This window comes from Odontomachus brunneus, unplaced genomic scaffold (assembly GCF_010583005.1).
Source record: "Odontomachus brunneus isolate Ranch 3 - 2012 unplaced genomic scaffold, Obru_v1 Obru_scaffold_011, whole genome shotgun sequence".
NCBI lineage: Eukaryota > Metazoa > Arthropoda > Insecta > Hymenoptera > Formicidae > Odontomachus > Odontomachus brunneus.
This window is the reverse complement of record NW_022639461.1, coordinates 2,131,548-2,149,936: the sequence shown is the minus strand read 5'-3', so window position 1 is coordinate 2,149,936 and position 18,389 is coordinate 2,131,548. Positions and strand designations below refer to the sequence as shown.

The window sequence follows — 18,389 nt, the reverse complement described above, 5'->3', positions numbered from 1 at the left end:
GAGAGCGAGAGAGAGAGAGAGAGAGAGAGAGAGAGAGAGAGAGAGAGAGAGAGAGAGAGAGAGAGAGAGAGCGATTCAGAGAGAAGATAATGAACAACGTGACTCGCAATTAATACCCTAACTCCATAATATATTTAATATCACTCTTAAAAAGCAATAAATTGTCTCTCAAATACAATTTAACACAATACACGCACGTGAGCGCGCGCGTGCGCGCACCCACTCGCTCCACACACGCGCGCATTGAACGTACGGGATATCGAGGAATGACATGCGTTGTACCTCCCGCTGTTCAATTATCTCGATAATTTGAAATATGAAAATGCAACGCGAACATTGTTTGCGGCACATTAATGCAAATATTTCGGTCTTTTCCTTTTTGTTGATTTGGAAACTCCGGGTGTTCAATCATCGATCTTGCCCGACATGTTGGAAAACACAAGCGTTCTCGCTTTCCAAGTCACACTGAATTTTCTCTTTCAAACCCTCCCGATGCGGGGAACAGTGCTGCGGCGACAGAACACGCAACAGAAACCCTAATAAATGGGACGCGACGAGAGACAACGACGCGGCGGTTGCGGCAAGAACGAAGAACGGCGCGTTCTAAGGATCAATGAACGATTGTTCCTTAATACGCGGTGCACCACAGGTTGCAGTAGCATGTACTCTTCGCACGCACCTCTCTCGACTCGGTCCCGATTCTAATCGAGTGCGCTTCGCTCTTGATATCGAATTATCCCGCCGTTGAAGATCACGCGCAGTTGCGTCTAGTTGCGAACTTTTTGCGACTCGTCGAGCGATGCTCCAGTGATTCCAGAAGGATCGCGTTAAACACACAGATATAAGTCCCACTTCAGCGTTCGCGCTTCGCTACGCATCACACGACTTGACGACGCATGTCATCTCAATCAATAACGCTTCCCTTTTTTTGTTGCAGTGATCTCGAGAAGGATCTGAGCTTGTCCGAGGACAGCGAGGATGAGGAGAACAAGGTAAGTTGTCCCGAATCTCTTATCACGTCGCGTGTTATCGCGCACATTATATTGGACGAATTGTTGTATGTTATTGATCAATCAAGTCAGTGTCAATTAGATATTGTAACAAGACGATGAGAGGCTCTGGATTTTTCGAATTATCATTCCGAAATAAGAATCGAACAATTTGCGCTCACGCTCCTTGAGAGCTCCTCCGTTTCGTTTTCTTGCGGGCACCGCAAAACACTTTCGCAAATCAATACGATCGAGTCGCGCCCGACGAAAAACTGAGCGCTCGCCACGGCAAGAAAGACACTGTTCCACTTTGTTTCACGGGGAAATTACTGATAGCGGTCTCTCTTTCTTGTTCCCAGGAAATATCGACGAGAACGCCGAGAGAAAACAGGAGCCCAGACCTTTCGGTCAAGTAAGTGATCGACTTGCATTACTCGCGTCGCACAAACACATATTAGGTGCAAAAGATTCGTCATCTTACAATTATATTCTCTCAGGAAGAAGTTTGGAAATCAGTGTTGTTCATTTTACTCGCGAAAAATATTGATCCTTCGAGATTGAATAATCTCGTTTTTTTTTCTTTTTATTTAGCAGACACATGGCAAACCTTTCGCACCGATATGATATACCTATCTCTCTCCACTATTCTCTCTCAATGTGTAGAATCAACATTAACGATTCTCTGATATAAATATTAACCTAATATCTAACATTGCCTAATATATAATAGATCTAATATATTATTAATCTCTAATATTAATTATAACACTAACGCAAGAAGTCAAGAGATTGATTCTATCATTCTTCTATGGTTTTCAGTGTGCTCCCTCTCTCTCTATTTTGAATTTCGACATGGTGGAATTTGTGCATGCTTTGATTTCTATTATAGACTGGCACCGCCGGTAATGCTGGCGATGACACCGGCGCCGCCGCCGCCTGTGGCGCCTATGTCGCCCATGGGAATATCACCCATGCGTATGTCACCGGCACAACTCAGCCCACACCGGTACCTGTCATCCCCGAAGCAAGTAGCGGCGACGACGACGATTCCGGAAGTAACGTTGTCCCCTCCAGCGGCTGACACTCTGCCGCCCAAATGCTCGCCACCGGCAAACCTGGCGAACCATCACCAGAGACCACCCAGTCCACCCGGTCAGGCGCCGCCGAGTTCCGGAAGCGCCAGCTCGAGCTCGGACTCCGGCTCGGATTCCGGCTCGGACAGCAGCGACGATTCCGAGGATGACGACGACAGGTCGGCGACACAGCCGGCCAAGGGACCGTCGACGCCACCGTCGGTGTCACCGAAGCTGGATAATCTCGTGGAGGAACCACCGCCTGCCGTGGAGGAGTCAAAGCGTCGCTGGGATCTCAGTTCCTTCTTCAACAAGAACCCTGCTTCGGTGCAGCATGGAGAACAGAATCCTGAGACTAAACCCGCCCAGGTAAGGTGGCGTGTCGAGCAGATAGAATGCTTGTGATATCTTTGAGACAAGGAAAACGTCTCTAGAAAGTCGCAGAAATGTATGGAGTCTCTTCTACAAAGTCTTCTTCAAAGTCTTTCAACACTCATTTGGTTTTTTCTTTACAGGACAACGCCAGGCGAGAAGGTACTCCCGAGGCGACGAAGGAGACCAGACCGCATAGAGAACAACCCCACGACTGGAAACTAGACGAGGCCTTAAAGAGAACTCACAACGCGACGATGATAAGCCTTCTGAGCGATAGCGACCATCAGTCCGATCAGGGCAAGAGTCAGCTGGCCGAGGGCAATCGATCGCAGACAGAGAATGCGACGAAGGTCACCGATAACAAAAAACGCGGCCGGCCCAGAAAATCCATCAAGAGCCCGAAGCGCAACGAGCGCGCGTCAGATGAGAGCCTGAAGAGCAGCAAACCATCGCGCAGCAGGACGAGAGTTGTCAACAACAACAACAACTCCGTTAAGAAAAAGCAACCCAAGTCGAAGGCGACGTTACACACGAGCGACGATGAAAGTGACAGTGACACGAGATCCCAGGGTGTGTCCAGCGGTTCCATCAGTGATCATCAGAACAACGTGCCGGTCGTGGGAGCAGCAAAGAGAAGCAGACTGAGCTTGTCGTCCAGCGAAGATGACACATCAAACCGAAAGAACAACAATAGTGCCTCCGAGAACGAGTCCGCGCGATGGAGAGGAGTCGCCGTCAAAAGGAACAAGCTGACGGATTCCCCGAAGAAGCAAGACAAGAGAAAGAGTTCGACCAAGGCCAAACCGAATAGAAGACCAAGGTCCAGAATGAACAACGGTGACTCGGATACTGAGAGCGAGTCCGAGATGTCCACAAGGAGTAATCGCAAACAGGTGGCTCGGTAAGTTTTTCTTGTCGTAATTACCTTAATGTGAATACTATCAATTGTTTTTCCTCGCGAAATTTTGAATAGAACAGGAGATGATGTAAAATTGCAAAAAAAAAATTTAAAAGAATGTATAACATTTATAATGAAGGAAGGAAAAAAGTAATTATGCATATTATTATATATAATTATATAATTTAGTATAACAGTAATGTATATGATAGAGTCCCACCCAGACCTCGAGCGCCTCTCACCAGGGCGACGTCATTGGACAACCTGTCAGACAGTGACAACAGCCATGCTCCCAAGCTACAAGAGGAGGACGCTGGTAACGTACAGGACAAAAAGAAGAGTGACACGCTGCGTAAGCTCTTCTCATCGTCGAAAGGTGGCGGTAAAGGTGGCGGTAAGGGTGGAAAAGGTGGTAAAGGTGGTGGCAAATGCGGTATCTACGTGGAGGAATACACCAGCTCGGTGAACACACCGACCGGCGGGGACAGCCCGTACAAGAGGCCGTCGTCGCGTACATCATCCGGCAGCGTCGTACATTCGTTCCCGCCGCTTACCTACGGCGTGAACGGCGTACCACGACTGATATGCAAAATCGATCTCAACAAACTACCGCAGAATTGCGTGTCGCAATTATCGAGGGGTCAGGAACTCAGGCAGCGTACCGAATTGCCCAATACCAGGCCGTCTTCGAGGCAGGCTTCCAACTTGGCGACGCAACCGAGACCACCCACACCGGAGGAGGGTGAGATCGTCGACACGTCGTCACCCCAGCAGGTTATTCACCACACCGATGGGCTGCTGGGTGACGGTGATGTCAGGACTCGTACTGTGATCACGACCGAGCTGATATCGTCGGACTCAAAGAGCGGCGGTGCTTTGCTCGGTGGTGCTGGTGGTGCTAGTGGTGCCAGTATTGGTGGTAACGCGCTCAAAAGAAAACATATTCCGAGTTGTGGTTCTATAACTTTAAGTACTGTGTGTGCGGACACGAAAGCGAAAAGCTCGTCTGAGCGTGACAGGAAAAAGAGAAAAAGAGAGCATCCTGAAAAGGACGGTCAACCATCCAGATCTTCATCAAGTCAGGTATGGATTTTTGTAAGATTTCAGACAGAAGAGAGCGTTTCCTTCACATGTCTCAGTATAGAATTGTCATAGATTTGCCGTTTATAATTTTTGTTTTAAACAATTTCATTGTCATGCAATTATGATTTAGACAATAGTAAGCCATTTTGCGAGCTCTAATTTGATTGTTGCTTAGCAGAGTGATATTCAGCCGACGAATCACGAAAGGGACGAAAAACAAAATATGAGTTTGTTGCCACCACCGGCGCCGTTGCAGCGCGTCTACTATTCTTATTTCAATACACAGAATGATGTCTTGGAGGACCAGGAGAGGTGAGCTTTTTTTTTTTTTAATATTTTCTAGTGTAATATTTTAAAGGTAAAAAAGTATGTTTGCATTTTCTTGAGACTTTAAATCTTGAAAATATTTCTGTAAAGTATGCACGATTCGTGTCTCAGGGACCAGAACCAGTACCTGACCGAAGCTAAACGACTAAAGCATAGCGCCGACACAGAGTGCGAGCTTACGGCCCAGGGCATGTTGTACCTGGAGGCTGTTCTATACTTTCTGCTGACTGGCCACGCTATGGAGTCGGACCCTGTCACAGAAAGAGCGTCCTTCACCATGTACAAGGATACTCTTAGTCTCATCAAGTGAGTACATCTCCAATTAAGCGTACGTATCAGGGCGATGAGAAGAAAGGGAGAGAGTAATTAAACTGATCTCCGATCTTTCCTCCGTTCTGCAGATACATCTCGTCGAAATTTAAAAGCCAACCGAATGACACTACTGAGAACAGTATACACAACAAGTTGGCCATCCTGAGGTGAGTGTATCCCCTCTTCTCAAGGGTTCTCCAAATTTGCACCGGTAACAACTCTTGCGTCTCAGCTAAATTCACGATTCCTACTTGTCTCTTTTTCACAGTCTCTGGTGCCAGTCCCTCATATACTTGAAACTCTTCAAGATGCGCAAACAAGACATGAAGGAGTACCAAAAGATAATCAACGAGTACCAACAGAAGGTGAGTGAACCTGCGACTAATTACACCGAGATCCGCAAACAATCGCAGTAAAGATCAAAGCGAGACTTTGCCGTGCACTGTCACGATTATTTCCTCCGCAACAACGGCATATATCCGTCCATGTAATTGACGAAAATTGCTCACGTTGTACTATTTTTTTTCTCTGGTAGCCGCCATCGGCTCAGACGCCGCAGGGACAACAAGAAGGACAGGCGACCCCTTCCTTGTCGCCCACACCATCGCCTGCCAGTTCAGTAGGGTCTGTCGGCAGTCAAAGTTCTGGATACAGCAGCGGCGAACTGGCCAATCGAGGCGCGCAACAGAACCAACAGAATCAGCAGAATCAGCAGAATCAGCAGAACCAGCAGAATCAGAATCAGAACCAAAACCAGAATCAACCAGCAGTCCCATTTGTCAGCGTGCCACTGTCCGTTCATAACGCGATGGCGAAGCAGAGTCATCACTTCAGTTTCCTGATGAACTGTCATGACCTGTGGGACCAGGCAAACGCTATGGTTACAGATAATCATAGAGGTACGTGTGTGAGGCACGAAGGAGTATGCGTCGCGAAGGATTCCATTTAATGCTCTGATAATCATCTCGTTTCTTCCTTCTTTCAGATTTCTTTATTGAGCTGGACGAGAAGCTGGGACCTCTAACGTTGAAAAGTTCGCTGCGCGATCTTGTGCGTTACGTTCAAGCCGGTATAAAGAAGTTACGAGCTCTCTGACCACAGTGGCACAGCCCCCGACCACCTACCCCGAACTACATTACTTCCCTTCCGCAAAACATGGTTACTTACCCGACCATGTTCACGTAGTTGCACGACGTTACGACGATCGTCATCAACGGCAACGAACGACCGACCAGCAGTATACGGAGACACGAGAACCGGAAGGGAGCAACAGTGATGTAGCGTAATCATGGGCCGTTTTCTCCAAGAGCTTGGAGAAGCGTGGTCTCGGGGGTGCGACGAATCGATAATCATCACGGGTCATCACGGTGATCTAGAAAAGGCGGGGAAGGAAGCAATTCGTAAAGTCTTTCTTAGTAAGCGGACGATTTGAATGACGTCGGGGCATTTTTGAGATAAATTTAGTATCAAGTTATATTAGTCAATTGCGAAGCGCGTGCCTGAAGGGATCGAGAGGAGGGAGGGAGGAGCGACTGGCGAAATTCGCTGATCTTACCTAGGTGCATAAAACGAACCTCGTGCACTTTGTTTAGAGCACGTGTTACTTACTCTCGAGGCAGTGAAGAATCGTCGGTACCACCACTACCACCTCCTCCTCTCTACGAGGCGGAGCGATATATCGAGACATATGCGAGCAATGCGCGAGGATGCGCGTTAGGATATAGACGAGCTATATCGATGATTTATCTCTATTTTTATGAAATGTCCGCTTTTGTAAGTAAAACGCATGTAGATATCGACGCGAGGCGGAAGACAAAGTCGGGTTCTAAAAAGAAGAGGAGGGGGATAAGTGAAGTAGGATGGGGAAAAGCCGAGCGTAAGGGAAAAGTAAGGAAATCACGAAGGGGTAGTAGAAGTGCCACTGACGCCCGTGTGTTCTCGCTTCACGGTGCGCCACAGCCGACGTTACCTGAAGCATGAGTCTCGTTTCGACGATTCGAGTGCGACGAATATGCAAGAAGATATGCATATTTAATATATTATATTATAGTTTATTATATCTATATAAATATATACATAGTTACAAATATAAAGATAAGAGTATATTTAATGATGAAGGAAAAAAGTTGCACATCCCGCGTGCCGGCGCTGTGTTTCAGTAATATGGGGGACAGATGTATTTGTGAGAGCAAGTACTGTGGGGGGAGGGGAAGGGAAAGAAGGAGACAGGGATGTGGGCAATTAGAGAGTGCTTTCGACGGAGAGATGCGCGAGCAACAAGATCAACGCACAGAGATTGAGCGACGCACCGTAGTTACATCTTCTAAACGTTTGCATGCGAAGGACACGACTCTTTCTTTTTCTCTTTTTGTAGATAGACCACGGGGAAGTAATTTAGACTAGAGTAATTAATATGCAACAGAGAAAAAGCAGTAACACACATACACACACAGACGCAACCAAGTACATATTATTTACATTACCTAGAATTAACCGGGGAATAAGTAGAGGTTCTAGTGTGATGAGAAGTAAAGAAAAAAAATAAGTAAATAAAACACAGACATAGAGCATACATGTATACATAGGACGATTTAACGAAACGAAACGGAAGCGTGGGAAAGATAAAAAAAAAAAAGGGAGCTAGAGAAATACACCGGAGACGAAGAGCGTGTCGGGAGGTGGTGGACGCTCTCTTGTACGCGTGTTGTAGACGTGAGACGATAGGAAGCGCGTAACGGATAAAGCAAGTTGCTCATGTGTATATTTTTGTAAATAGGTATTTGCGAGAGTGCCGCCGTCTTGAGGGCGATCTGCCGTTGTTGCAATTTACGGTGGACGGGCCCGCCCCAATTTTTGCTACCACAGATCTTATCGAGAATCAGGAAACGTCTCTAGAGAAGCAGTTACACGCGAAGAGAAAAGAAAAACGAACGCAGAGATACGCAGGGAAATGTGACGGATGAACGCACGACGCAATGTCCGCTGATGAATTAATTTCAAGAGTTCTCTCTAAAGAAGAAAGAAATATGCACTCTCTCCGCTCTTTGTTCCGTTCGCGTGCACATTCACGCGACGTTATCCTCGGACGTGCTTCTTTGTTCTGTCCCCGTTCTTACGGCTGTATCTAAAATACTAACGACCGAAGGATGAGGAGAAACGCGCGTCAGAGATCCTGATGAGAACCTGACGGTCACAGCAGCTCCATCGCTCGACTTGTTGCGAATCGGACTCGCCTCATCTTTCGAACGCATCTCTTTTCCCACGTACGGCCGGCGATATAAGTGGCATCGCGATTAGTGGCGCAAGTGGCTATCGGCAATTTACTTTTCTCGATAAAACGTTGAATTTGACGGTGAAATTTCTCGACGAATCGAATCCGACGACGAATACTTGTCCGACGAAAGCAACTCTTAGAAAAAAAAAAGAAAAAATTCCACGCGCGAATCTCACGGATCCTTAACGGTCCAAAGGATCGCGATCATAGAGGCGCGATCATGCATAGCTTTTAACATATCCGACTCGAGTTCGACTCTTTTACAAGACGGATAAGCGTTGTCCGATTAGGTCGGAGGACAATCGAGGAGCGATTCCCCGAGAGAGCGTAGGACCAATTACCGTTCGTACAACCGCTACGACAAACGCACACTTGTGCTGTCCCGTTCGCTGACACCGTTCTGGTGTGCGGCGACGTTGAGAGATGAGGAAGAAAAAGGAAATGCAAGCGGGTGTAAGCGGATTGGCGGGATGACGACGGCCCATATAGTTACTAAGCGCGGTCCAATGGTTCACGGGATACAATTTTATATTTCGCGAGTGCTAAAGGATAAAAGGGAGAGAGAGACTAAAAGTAAAAAAAAAATAATAAAAAGAATAAAGGCGAGAGAAAGAGAAGATGTTTATTAAGGAGCTTCGATATTTTCGAGACACTATTTATAGCAGATACATATATCAGGCCCTTTTTCCCGCCAGGCCGCGCGCGGATCCGCGGTGACGGAAACGCAATTCGACGAAACTCCAAATTACAAATTCGCGAAGTTTATCGAGAAAAGGAGATATTGCGAGGGGATATCTGTTTTTTGTGTTTGTGTTTTTTTACGGCTAGATGAAGAGGTCGATAAGCGAAAAATTGATAATTGTATATAGTTATAAATGTCCTCGTTTCTTTTATTTTCTTCATCGATTACCTTTGTTCTTCGGTGATACGGCATAGAGCGTCTTCTTTCGAGCTAATCTATGTTCCTGTAAAAACTCCAAAGATAAAGCGAGAAAGGTATCGCTGGTGCGCGGGTTTTGAGAAGAAAGCGTTTGATTCTTTCCGATTCATTTCTCGCATCTAGTTTTGTTTTCTTATCTATTATACTAGTTTTTTTTTTTTTTTTTTAACGGACCCATCGCGCAAGTGATTCAGCGCGAATTGGTTGGCGTCGCGCGACTCACTTCGCTATGTATCGAGCTATTGTGAATGTCGTTACTGTTATTGTTATCAGTGATGATATTATTCAAATAAGAGGAGGATGATAGCGGTTACAATCGGTAGTAATAATATGATAATAATGATAATAATAATAGTAATAATAATAAAATAAGAATATAATAGTAATTATAACAACAATTATAATGATAACAGTAACGATGTTGCTATTCGTATGTTTGGTGAAAGAATTCTTATGTAAAAGATGTCCCGCGAGATGGGACACCTTGTAACAATACTTATTACGTTACAGATAGTGACTATATCGTTATTGTTTCCTTTTCGTTTTTTTTTTCTTTGCGAATGTATTTATGCGAGTGAGAGGAATGTAAGAGAGCGAGAGAGTAAAGTGATATGTATAGGCGGACGAAGGCAAGGCCATTGCTGTACGTCAGGTGGCCCGTGCACGATTCTGTGTCGGGAACGGATGAGAGAAATAGACGAAAGAGAGATAATGCGACATGAGCTTTCCAGCGTGAACTCTCTTCTGGCATTGCACTGCGTAATCGACATCGTCGTTTTTAAATAGGGGAGCGCGCCGGCAAATACGTTCCTCTGTCTCTTCGTCGTGTCTCGCCTGGGTCTCTTGTCGCGCGTCGCGCATGAATTGTACGTTATTCCTACTACCGATCCAAACGAGGTGCGAGCTCACAAGTGCGAGCGAAACGCGGTTGCGCGATAGATGGGTGTCGATACACGCGTATCTTGTGTGTAAAACCTCGGAGGGATTTAGTTAGCGCCGTTTTATTTGGTCTTCTTAATCCGACACCAATCTGTACTTGTAAAATATTTATATATGTATATATTAATTTATATATACATATACACACAATAGCCTGTATATACATATACATATATACATATATATATATATATATATATATATATATATATATATATATATATATATATATATTAAAGAAACAAAACATACACACGCAATCTTAATTACGATTATATCACACATATATTATTATAATTATATAATTAACATTATTGCACGCGATGTATATGATTATACGACACTTATTTTACTATATTCGCGCGCGTACGGACGTGTATTGTGTATCACTACCTTGTCCTCAAGTGCAGACAGACGCGATTCAGCCGTCGCTAAGCTCCCCTGTCCATCGCGATTGTGCCAAAAGAGTAAAAACCGCCTTCGGGGCAGCCACTGCGACGTTTCACCGGTCGACTCGACGGGGAAGTTGATCCTTACGGATTAGCCGCATTGTTCTTTGTCTTGTCATCAGAATTCTTCGAAAACACTCATCGAGAACGCGACTCGCCTCTGTCGATCGCCCTGTTCGCGATGATCGTCGCGACATCGTCGACGCTGACATTTCCGGAAGGTGCGAAACGGTCTCGATTCGAGACGTTTTTACTCGCGACAGAGAAAGAGGGAGGGACGCGAGATTTTAATCACCCGCGGTAGAGAGAATTTTGGACGATCGTTTCTTCTTATTCGGAGCACGCAGTTGTGATCTCGAGTCGAGAGGTCTGTTCTGTTTAGCTGAACTGTCTGAATAAGTTCGAATGAAAGAAAATACATATTTGTCTCACTCCAATTTACCGTGCCAGTGCGCACCAGTTTAAACTAAAAGGAACAGATTTGAGGCTACGCTCGCGAAAGTGAGAATTTCCGGTGGACGCGCCGTGGCTGCGCGAGGCGCAACGATTCGACGATGGGAGAGCGGGGGACGAGTGGGCGAACGGATGGGGTAGTTTAACGGCGATGTCCCGAAGATTGGCGAGGCGATCGTACGCCGGTTGTACCGAGCGATGCACAAGTGAACTCGATCGATCGCGTTCGAAGCGACGCGTCCAAACGGCGACACGAGGACGGACTCCGCGTACGACCGCGAGGGTAGACACCCCCGCCCCCGCCTTCCTCTGTTAATTCTGTCGCGGGGGTGGAATTTGTGTTACTTGCGTCACCTCCGTAGGCTTCCAAACGTATCGAGCGGCTCGATCGAATCCTCTCGCGTCGAGGTGTACGCCGCCGCCGCGAGGGTGGTTTCTGTTTTTTTTGTACTCTTTGTTACGTTCTGGTTACGTTTTATGGTGTGCGATTACGGGAACGATAACGATTACGGAATGTTCTGAGAATCTACCCTCCTTTCGTGACACGCAGAGTATCGTCGAGCCAAGCAAGCAAAATATATATATACATATATATATATATATATATATATATATATATATATATATATATATATATATATGCGATAGGCGGTCGTCTCCGATTGGCATTACTACCACGCGGTACACGTGCTGAGATATACAAGGTGTCCCACGTCAAATATTGAAGTGACAGGTAACGGAAGTGAAATTGTGAGACGAGAATCTCACTTTGGCACCTTAATACGAGCAACAATTAACGAGTCAATTGAGTTTGATGTTTAGTACACTCTAATTTGCGGACTCCATAGCGCGTCGCGCCGAAGAAACGCGAACTCCCACCTCCTAGACTAGCTTTGCCCTTCCGGTGAGAGCAGTTCTCTGACCAAAATATATCGAGGCTGATCCAAGAGTTCGCACTTGCTCGGCGCGCGGCACTATCTGCGGTCCGCCAATTAGAATGCGCTAAGCATGAAACTTGATTAATTCTGTATCTGTATCTTTATTTCCAACTTCAGCTTTTCTTGCCAAGAAGTTTCTATGTATATTCTTTTCCTTATATCTACGCTTTTTATCTTTTTACATTTTTTTTCCTTTTCTCGCATCTTAACCCCTATTTGTATCTTAACCTACTCTTTTTCCTTCTTTCTTCCTTGTTCCTTATTTAACTTTTCTTATCCTATATGTATCTTAAACCTATTCTGGCAAATTCCTTTTCTTTTTTGGATTTCTTAACCTTATATTTTTTATCCTATACCCTCGGAGGCTTTGCCACGCCTCGGAGGTTTTACCGAGGGCGAGCGTACGAAAATTTTCCTTTTCTCTGGGAATCGAACCCGAGCGTGGTAGACTAGTGTGTAGTCCGCCGTGCTATGCTCGCACTGAAACTTGATTAATTAATAATTCGTTAACTATTGCTCGTATCCGAAAATGGCGAAGGACTTTCCGTCACGCTTCTATCGCCCGCTATTTCAATATTTGGCGGTTAGTGCGAGACACCCTGTATATATACATATATACATATAGATATATATATATACACACACGTACACGGCAAACACACACACGTACACACGTTACATCGACTAATTACACGTTCACCGGACATACTTAACGAGTCGTTTAGTGACAGACTGACAGCCGGGCGATAGATGATAGCAGGAAGGATAGGCAGGAGTGAATGAAGGAGCAGGATTAGTCGGAGGATCGATGATAGGGGAGGAGTTGGAGGACATGTGAATGGCAACCGCACCAAGGAGAGACCAAACTCGCTTAATGAAATATGTGTAATTACCTACTTGCTTTTTATTTATTTTAATTATTAATTAATTAGTTATCGTATTTATTGGCGCGGAGGCTGACACGCAGCAGACTGACTGACAGACAGATAAACGTACATACATATACATACGTGCATACATATATACATACATACATACATGCACGCATTACATCGGCACGCATCATTTCCGGGGTGACAGAGATCATAGAAATAATTGCAGATGTAAACACACGTACACGCGGACGCACGAATGTGCCCGGGCAGAGTCACCGCCATCCCCGCGAACCATTCGAACCGACGATGTAAAAAGGAAAAATTATTCGGAAGATCTTTCGATTGTTACTTAAACTCTCTTGTTCGAGCGTGGCGAATCGAGCGGCTCAATAAAGGAGAAGGTACGGGCTGTACGGGAAGGGGTCCTTTGTTTTCTCTCTCGCGTGCATTACACCTCACCCGATTCTCTTCTGTGTGCTTACTTTCTGTTCTAGATATCGATTGTCAGTGGGAAGTAATTTACAGAGGGAGAGTTGCTCGTCACCGTTTCTCTTTTCCTTGTCGCGACGGAGACTGCACTGCTCGAGTAATACGACACGTCGCGATCTGTCAGCACTTTTTCGTCAATCGTGCGCGATACCAAGTGGAAAGAACTTCCTTCGTTTGACGACGGATTTATCAATCATGTCGTCGGAACTACACTTTTGACGCATAGACGGGATAGAAAGAAGAGTACAAAATTTACGTAGCGGACGCGAAGGGACTCGTAACAATACTCCATCTCTCGTGACGTTCCAAACGCCTCTGTATATCGAGTGATCGATATCTACCTTGATAGTTACACTATCCAGCCCCTTTTATTACTCACGTTGCCAAACACACTGTACGACTTGCGATTGTAAATAAATTGTATCAAAAGAAACAAACAAGAGGAAGATCGTGCCGAGATGACGAGTCGTTCTCTGCCAATGTGCTCTTTCTGTTCACTTCCTTTCGAGAGATCCGGCTTCTTTCGTTTTCGCACGTCGTCCTCGAGGGCTTCGACTTCCCTTTCGTTTCGCTCCGCGCGCGTCTGACCGGATACTGTCTTTCACCACGTCGCGCGACTCTGCTTCCGCCGCTCGGGACGCGCCGCGTTGCAATACATTTTTCTCGACGAATCATAGCGCAGCTCGACGACTATGACTACTATTATACCATCGCTACACACGCGAGGAAGACGAACTAGAAATCGGTAAAAAGCGAAAACCACGTGAGAGACGCAACGGCGACAGGGGAGATAAAACGTGGAAAGAGAAAGACCGTGACAATATATACATATATACATATACATATACATATATATATCTATATATTTGCGAGATATTTTGTGAAACAGGGCTTTTTTACCTATTTTATAGTAATCTCAGCTAAAACGAATTGAGAGAGAGAGAGAGAGAGAGTGAAAGAGAGAAAGCGAGCGAGAGAAAGAGAGAGAGAGAGCCTTTACTAAAATTAATAAATTAAAGAGACGCGGATGTTGGAGAGATGATGTATAAGCAGTTGATACGGTCTGTAAATGCGTACATACATAGATAAATGCCGTCGTTTAATGGGGACGGTAACACCATAACGTGTACTCTTTATTTTTGTTTATGTTTTGCGCCTTAGGCTCTCATTAGTACTATATATTATAATTATTATTATAATTATTATTAATTATTTCAATCATGTGTTTAGTATTCTTATTGATTATTATATTATATATTATACTATATATTATGTTATATTATATATTACGTTATATATTATATTATTATTGTGTACATGATATATATAAATTGTAAAAAGAAACCTATTTACTATATCATATTCATTTTACGGGGATGTACCGTGGAATCCCCCGAATGAACAAATTGTTTAAACTAAAAAATGATGGAATAAATAAAATATTGACCAAATTTACAGGGGTGCTTGCTTTTCTGTCGACATACCACTCGCCCATCTTTACTCGAGAAGGAAAAAAATCAATAAAAATCTTACGGATAGATCATGCAGAGATATTTATAGGTCTGTCCTTTTTAGATGAATCGGTGCAATAAGTTAGAGTGAGACAAATATATTTTGTTTCATTCTAATTTATGGCATCAGTTCAGGCAGTTCAGCTGAAAAGAACAGATCTTATATCTCATCGATAATCCAATGTTGTTCAACATGCCTTTTCGTTTTCGCCACTGTCCCATTATTTTCTCCAACGCGTGATCGACAACTCCGCCAGAAATGTCACGACGGAGACGCCAAGTCCGAAAAGCAGGATGTAAAAGACGAACAGCAGATCGCGTATGTTCATCGTGCGAAAACGCTTCGTTTTCATCTCATACTCCTTCATCTTCCATCGGTTCTTGTACACAGCCACCGTCTGCGCCTGCCAGTAATCGATCAGTCCGCCCTGGGACATCGACATCAGTATCCTGCCGATCCTCTTGACCAGCGGGAAATTAGGGCGCATCACGTAGCCCACGTACAAATTAGTTATCCGGTGCTTTGAGACGTGCAGGTCGTTCTTGAAGGCAATCCTCATCAGCCTCAAGTGATCCGCTACACACACCGTGTCAGGATACTTGATGACGTACCTACTACAGTCCCGGCTGTCCGTCTCTCTGACGCGCGATCGCAGCACCGGGTCTCGGATCGCGTTCCTGTAGCCGGCGAACATGTAGATGGGATAGCCGGCTCTCTTGAGCGCCGCATTGGTGTCGATATTGGGCTTCGACGTGGACGAGGTCAATATGGACGAAAGGCTGCTTTGGAAGGTCGAGCCGGTGATCAGAAACAGGAGGATCACTGTGGTCAGGTAGATCCTCAACGGTATCCTTCGAGGCAAACGCAGGACAGACGAGTTGACTGTGATTCGTATGACCTCAAGACAAGCCGAGCTCAATCCTAAATCGGCCAATACACCTAGGACGAACACGGTAACGATAGAGACCAGCAGGATGCCGATTATCAACCGTGGATTCATGAACTTCAGGATCTTCGTCTCGTTGGAGTCGAAGCCGCTTGGCCTGGGAAAAGGATATTAGCTGGGTTATCCTTTATTCGGTACGAAGACTTTGGCTGAATAGATCAATTTTTGATGAAACAACTCAGACATTCCGTTTGAAACTATCAGAATTCAATCTGAATTATCCAAATTTTCGGTTGACTTAAACAGAATTCTGATAATTTCTGAATTGTTCACATTTCACGAGAAATTGATCCATTCAATCAAACTTTTTCCCGTGTAAAATGCGACCCGTCTGCTTTCTCCGAGGATAGCGATTTCGCTCCAAGAGCTATTGCATTTTCAAAGACTCACCTGCTGAGCGTACTTATTCCAGAATCTAAATGAGGATAGGTTATCGTGTAATTCAGCTTGTCGAAGATATATTGCGCGTTCATCAGCATGTCGTACTCGTTGGCTGACACGTTTTGCAGCAACGTGTGAATCTTGGTGTTATTATCGAGCATTCTCACCGACATAGTGGCGTTCATCTTCACGATCAGCGTCTTCAGGATCAGTCCGTTCAAGCCTCCGTACTTATCCAAACCCTTCTTTCTGGGGTCGAAAGAGAGATTTGGAGGAGAGACAACACCCACCAATTTGATCCTGTAGCCGCCTACTTTAATCTTCTTGTTGAAGTGTAGATTCTCACACGTTGTCCAGTCTAAAATTATTCGGCTGCTGATTATGTGTGAGATATTCTAGATACTAGTTTCTGACAGCTCACCTACTCATGAATTTTCGAACGATCTTATTGCTAGTTTTAGAAAGTTAATGAAAATATCCGACGTAAATGTAGATAATAAATCTGTTTTCAACGTGAGAGCTATGATTTTATTAATTTTAAGGTTTTTTTACTGCACTGTTTATATTTGCTCCTTTATGTCGAGCTTGTTAGTTGCTGAAGTTAATTCACGCATCTCGCCAACTGAGAAGAGACCAACACTTTGAAACCCCCTAAAGAGGAAAATCTATAGGAGGAAAATCTATGGCTGTACATTCTGATACTCATACTTTGAAGTTTGTACTTCAACATGCCCCAAGTACTATTTCCTTTGTCGATGGAAGACTCGACCGCGTACCACATCCCGGGCGCTGGATTTCCGTAGAGATTGTAAGTGTAAACCACGTATCCCTCGTCGGAATCAACGCAGAAGAACGCGCTCGAGTCGAGATCCAACTTCCAGGCGATCGACAGATAAGCTTCCGGCTGCTGGCAGGTGTCCGCGGTCGTATCGACGATTGCGTAAAACGCCAAAGGATTCCACCATATCGATCCCATTAATCTTTCGATCAGACATCTCAGACTCGATGGCGACGAAATGAACAAGACGAACACGTGCAGTTTGTCGTATCGAGAGAAATTGCGGAACATACTCGGCGGGTGAAACAGCTCGGTGTGATTCGAAACTTTCAGCCTGATCGTTGGAGTGTTTTTCATAAAAGCGGGGGACCAACTTTCGGGAATTTCGGCGTCTCTAACAAGACCGACGTAATTCATTTCGTCCGCCAGGCAGCTGCTTAATATCATACCCTGCAAATTGCAGAAATTATACTTGGATCGGAAGTAATACAAAAAGTGAAGCGAAGCCTTACCATTCTCCGGAGCATAATATCCTTTTCCGTAATTTTAGTAGGCACATATATTAAAGACTGATGCGAACATCTCACGACCGTTGCGAAGAAAATAAACTTCCATTGTGCAAATGTCATGGAAATTTTGATTTAGAAACTGCTGTGTGTGCGCCTAAAATGACAGCGACGAGTAATCGGGAATCGCCGACGTATGTTTGTCGCAAGGATATACGTGCTCTTCTACGCCATTCGCTTACTAGAAAATACTTCGTCTGGAAACTCGCGCAAGCTTGCATTATCGCGCCAATATTTCGTGGAAAATGCGACGGAATTGCTGTAACAACATATTACCGCGAAGAGCGGCAGCCGAATATCCCGTGGGATACATAGTTCGCGCGATATTTCGTTACTAGTTCGCGGAAGACAATCAATAAACCGAAATCAAGCCGAGGGATAGAATGAGGTTTAGGTAAGCTTGACATTTCTGTACTTCTTCTTCCAACATAGCGGTATTTATTATTTTTTATAATAGCATACATATGAATAAAAAGGAAAATATTCTAAGCACAATGTTATTCTTCTTCATTAGAAGAGGAATCAATTCTGCAAGTGCATTATTTTTAAACGCATAAACGTATGACTTGGCTGAAACTCTTCTTACATTTTCTCTTGCGTTTTCAAGTCACGTCATTTAATACGTTTGACACGTGTGAATTAGCGCATTTTCTAAACGTGGGGAGTCGCATCATCCATCTCTTTTTAATGACGTCAGAAGCGAGAAAACGCATGCTAAAAATTCCTGCAAAATACGTCGAGATAAACAGATATATCCACAAAACTACATTTGCGATCGATTAAGTACACCTC

At 44.7% G+C, this 18,389-nt stretch overlaps 1 protein-coding gene across 12 annotated transcripts in view; it reads left to right on the top strand.

The window, feature by feature from the left end:
- The window catches only part of LOC116840654 (AF4/FMR2 family member 4-like), a 303,805-nt gene extending 288,936 nt beyond the window's left edge, over positions 1-14,869 (top strand). For 9 of the 12 annotated variants that reach the window (XM_032807612.1, XM_032807614.1, XM_032807617.1 and 6 more), the window contains 11 exons: positions 938-992; positions 1,349-1,401; positions 1,879-2,431; positions 2,578-3,338; positions 3,548-4,418; positions 4,594-4,730; positions 4,836-5,051; positions 5,147-5,224; positions 5,326-5,422; positions 5,593-5,956; positions 6,043-14,869. In XM_032807612.1, coding sequence (XP_032663503.1) covers positions 938-992; positions 1,349-1,401; positions 1,879-2,431; positions 2,578-3,338; positions 3,548-4,418; positions 4,594-4,730; positions 4,836-5,051; positions 5,147-5,224; positions 5,326-5,422; positions 5,593-5,956; positions 6,043-6,152 — 3,295 coding nt within the window. In that variant the 3' untranslated portion in view covers positions 6,153-14,869. The remainder of the gene's footprint in view (positions 1-937; positions 993-1,348; positions 1,402-1,878; positions 2,432-2,577; positions 3,339-3,547; positions 4,419-4,593; positions 4,731-4,835; positions 5,052-5,146; positions 5,225-5,325; positions 5,423-5,592; positions 5,957-6,042) is intronic. The other 3 variants (XM_032807618.1, XM_032807615.1, XM_032807616.1) reach the window with 3 other exon arrangements.
- The last annotated feature ends 3,520 nt before the right edge of the window (positions 14,870-18,389 follow it).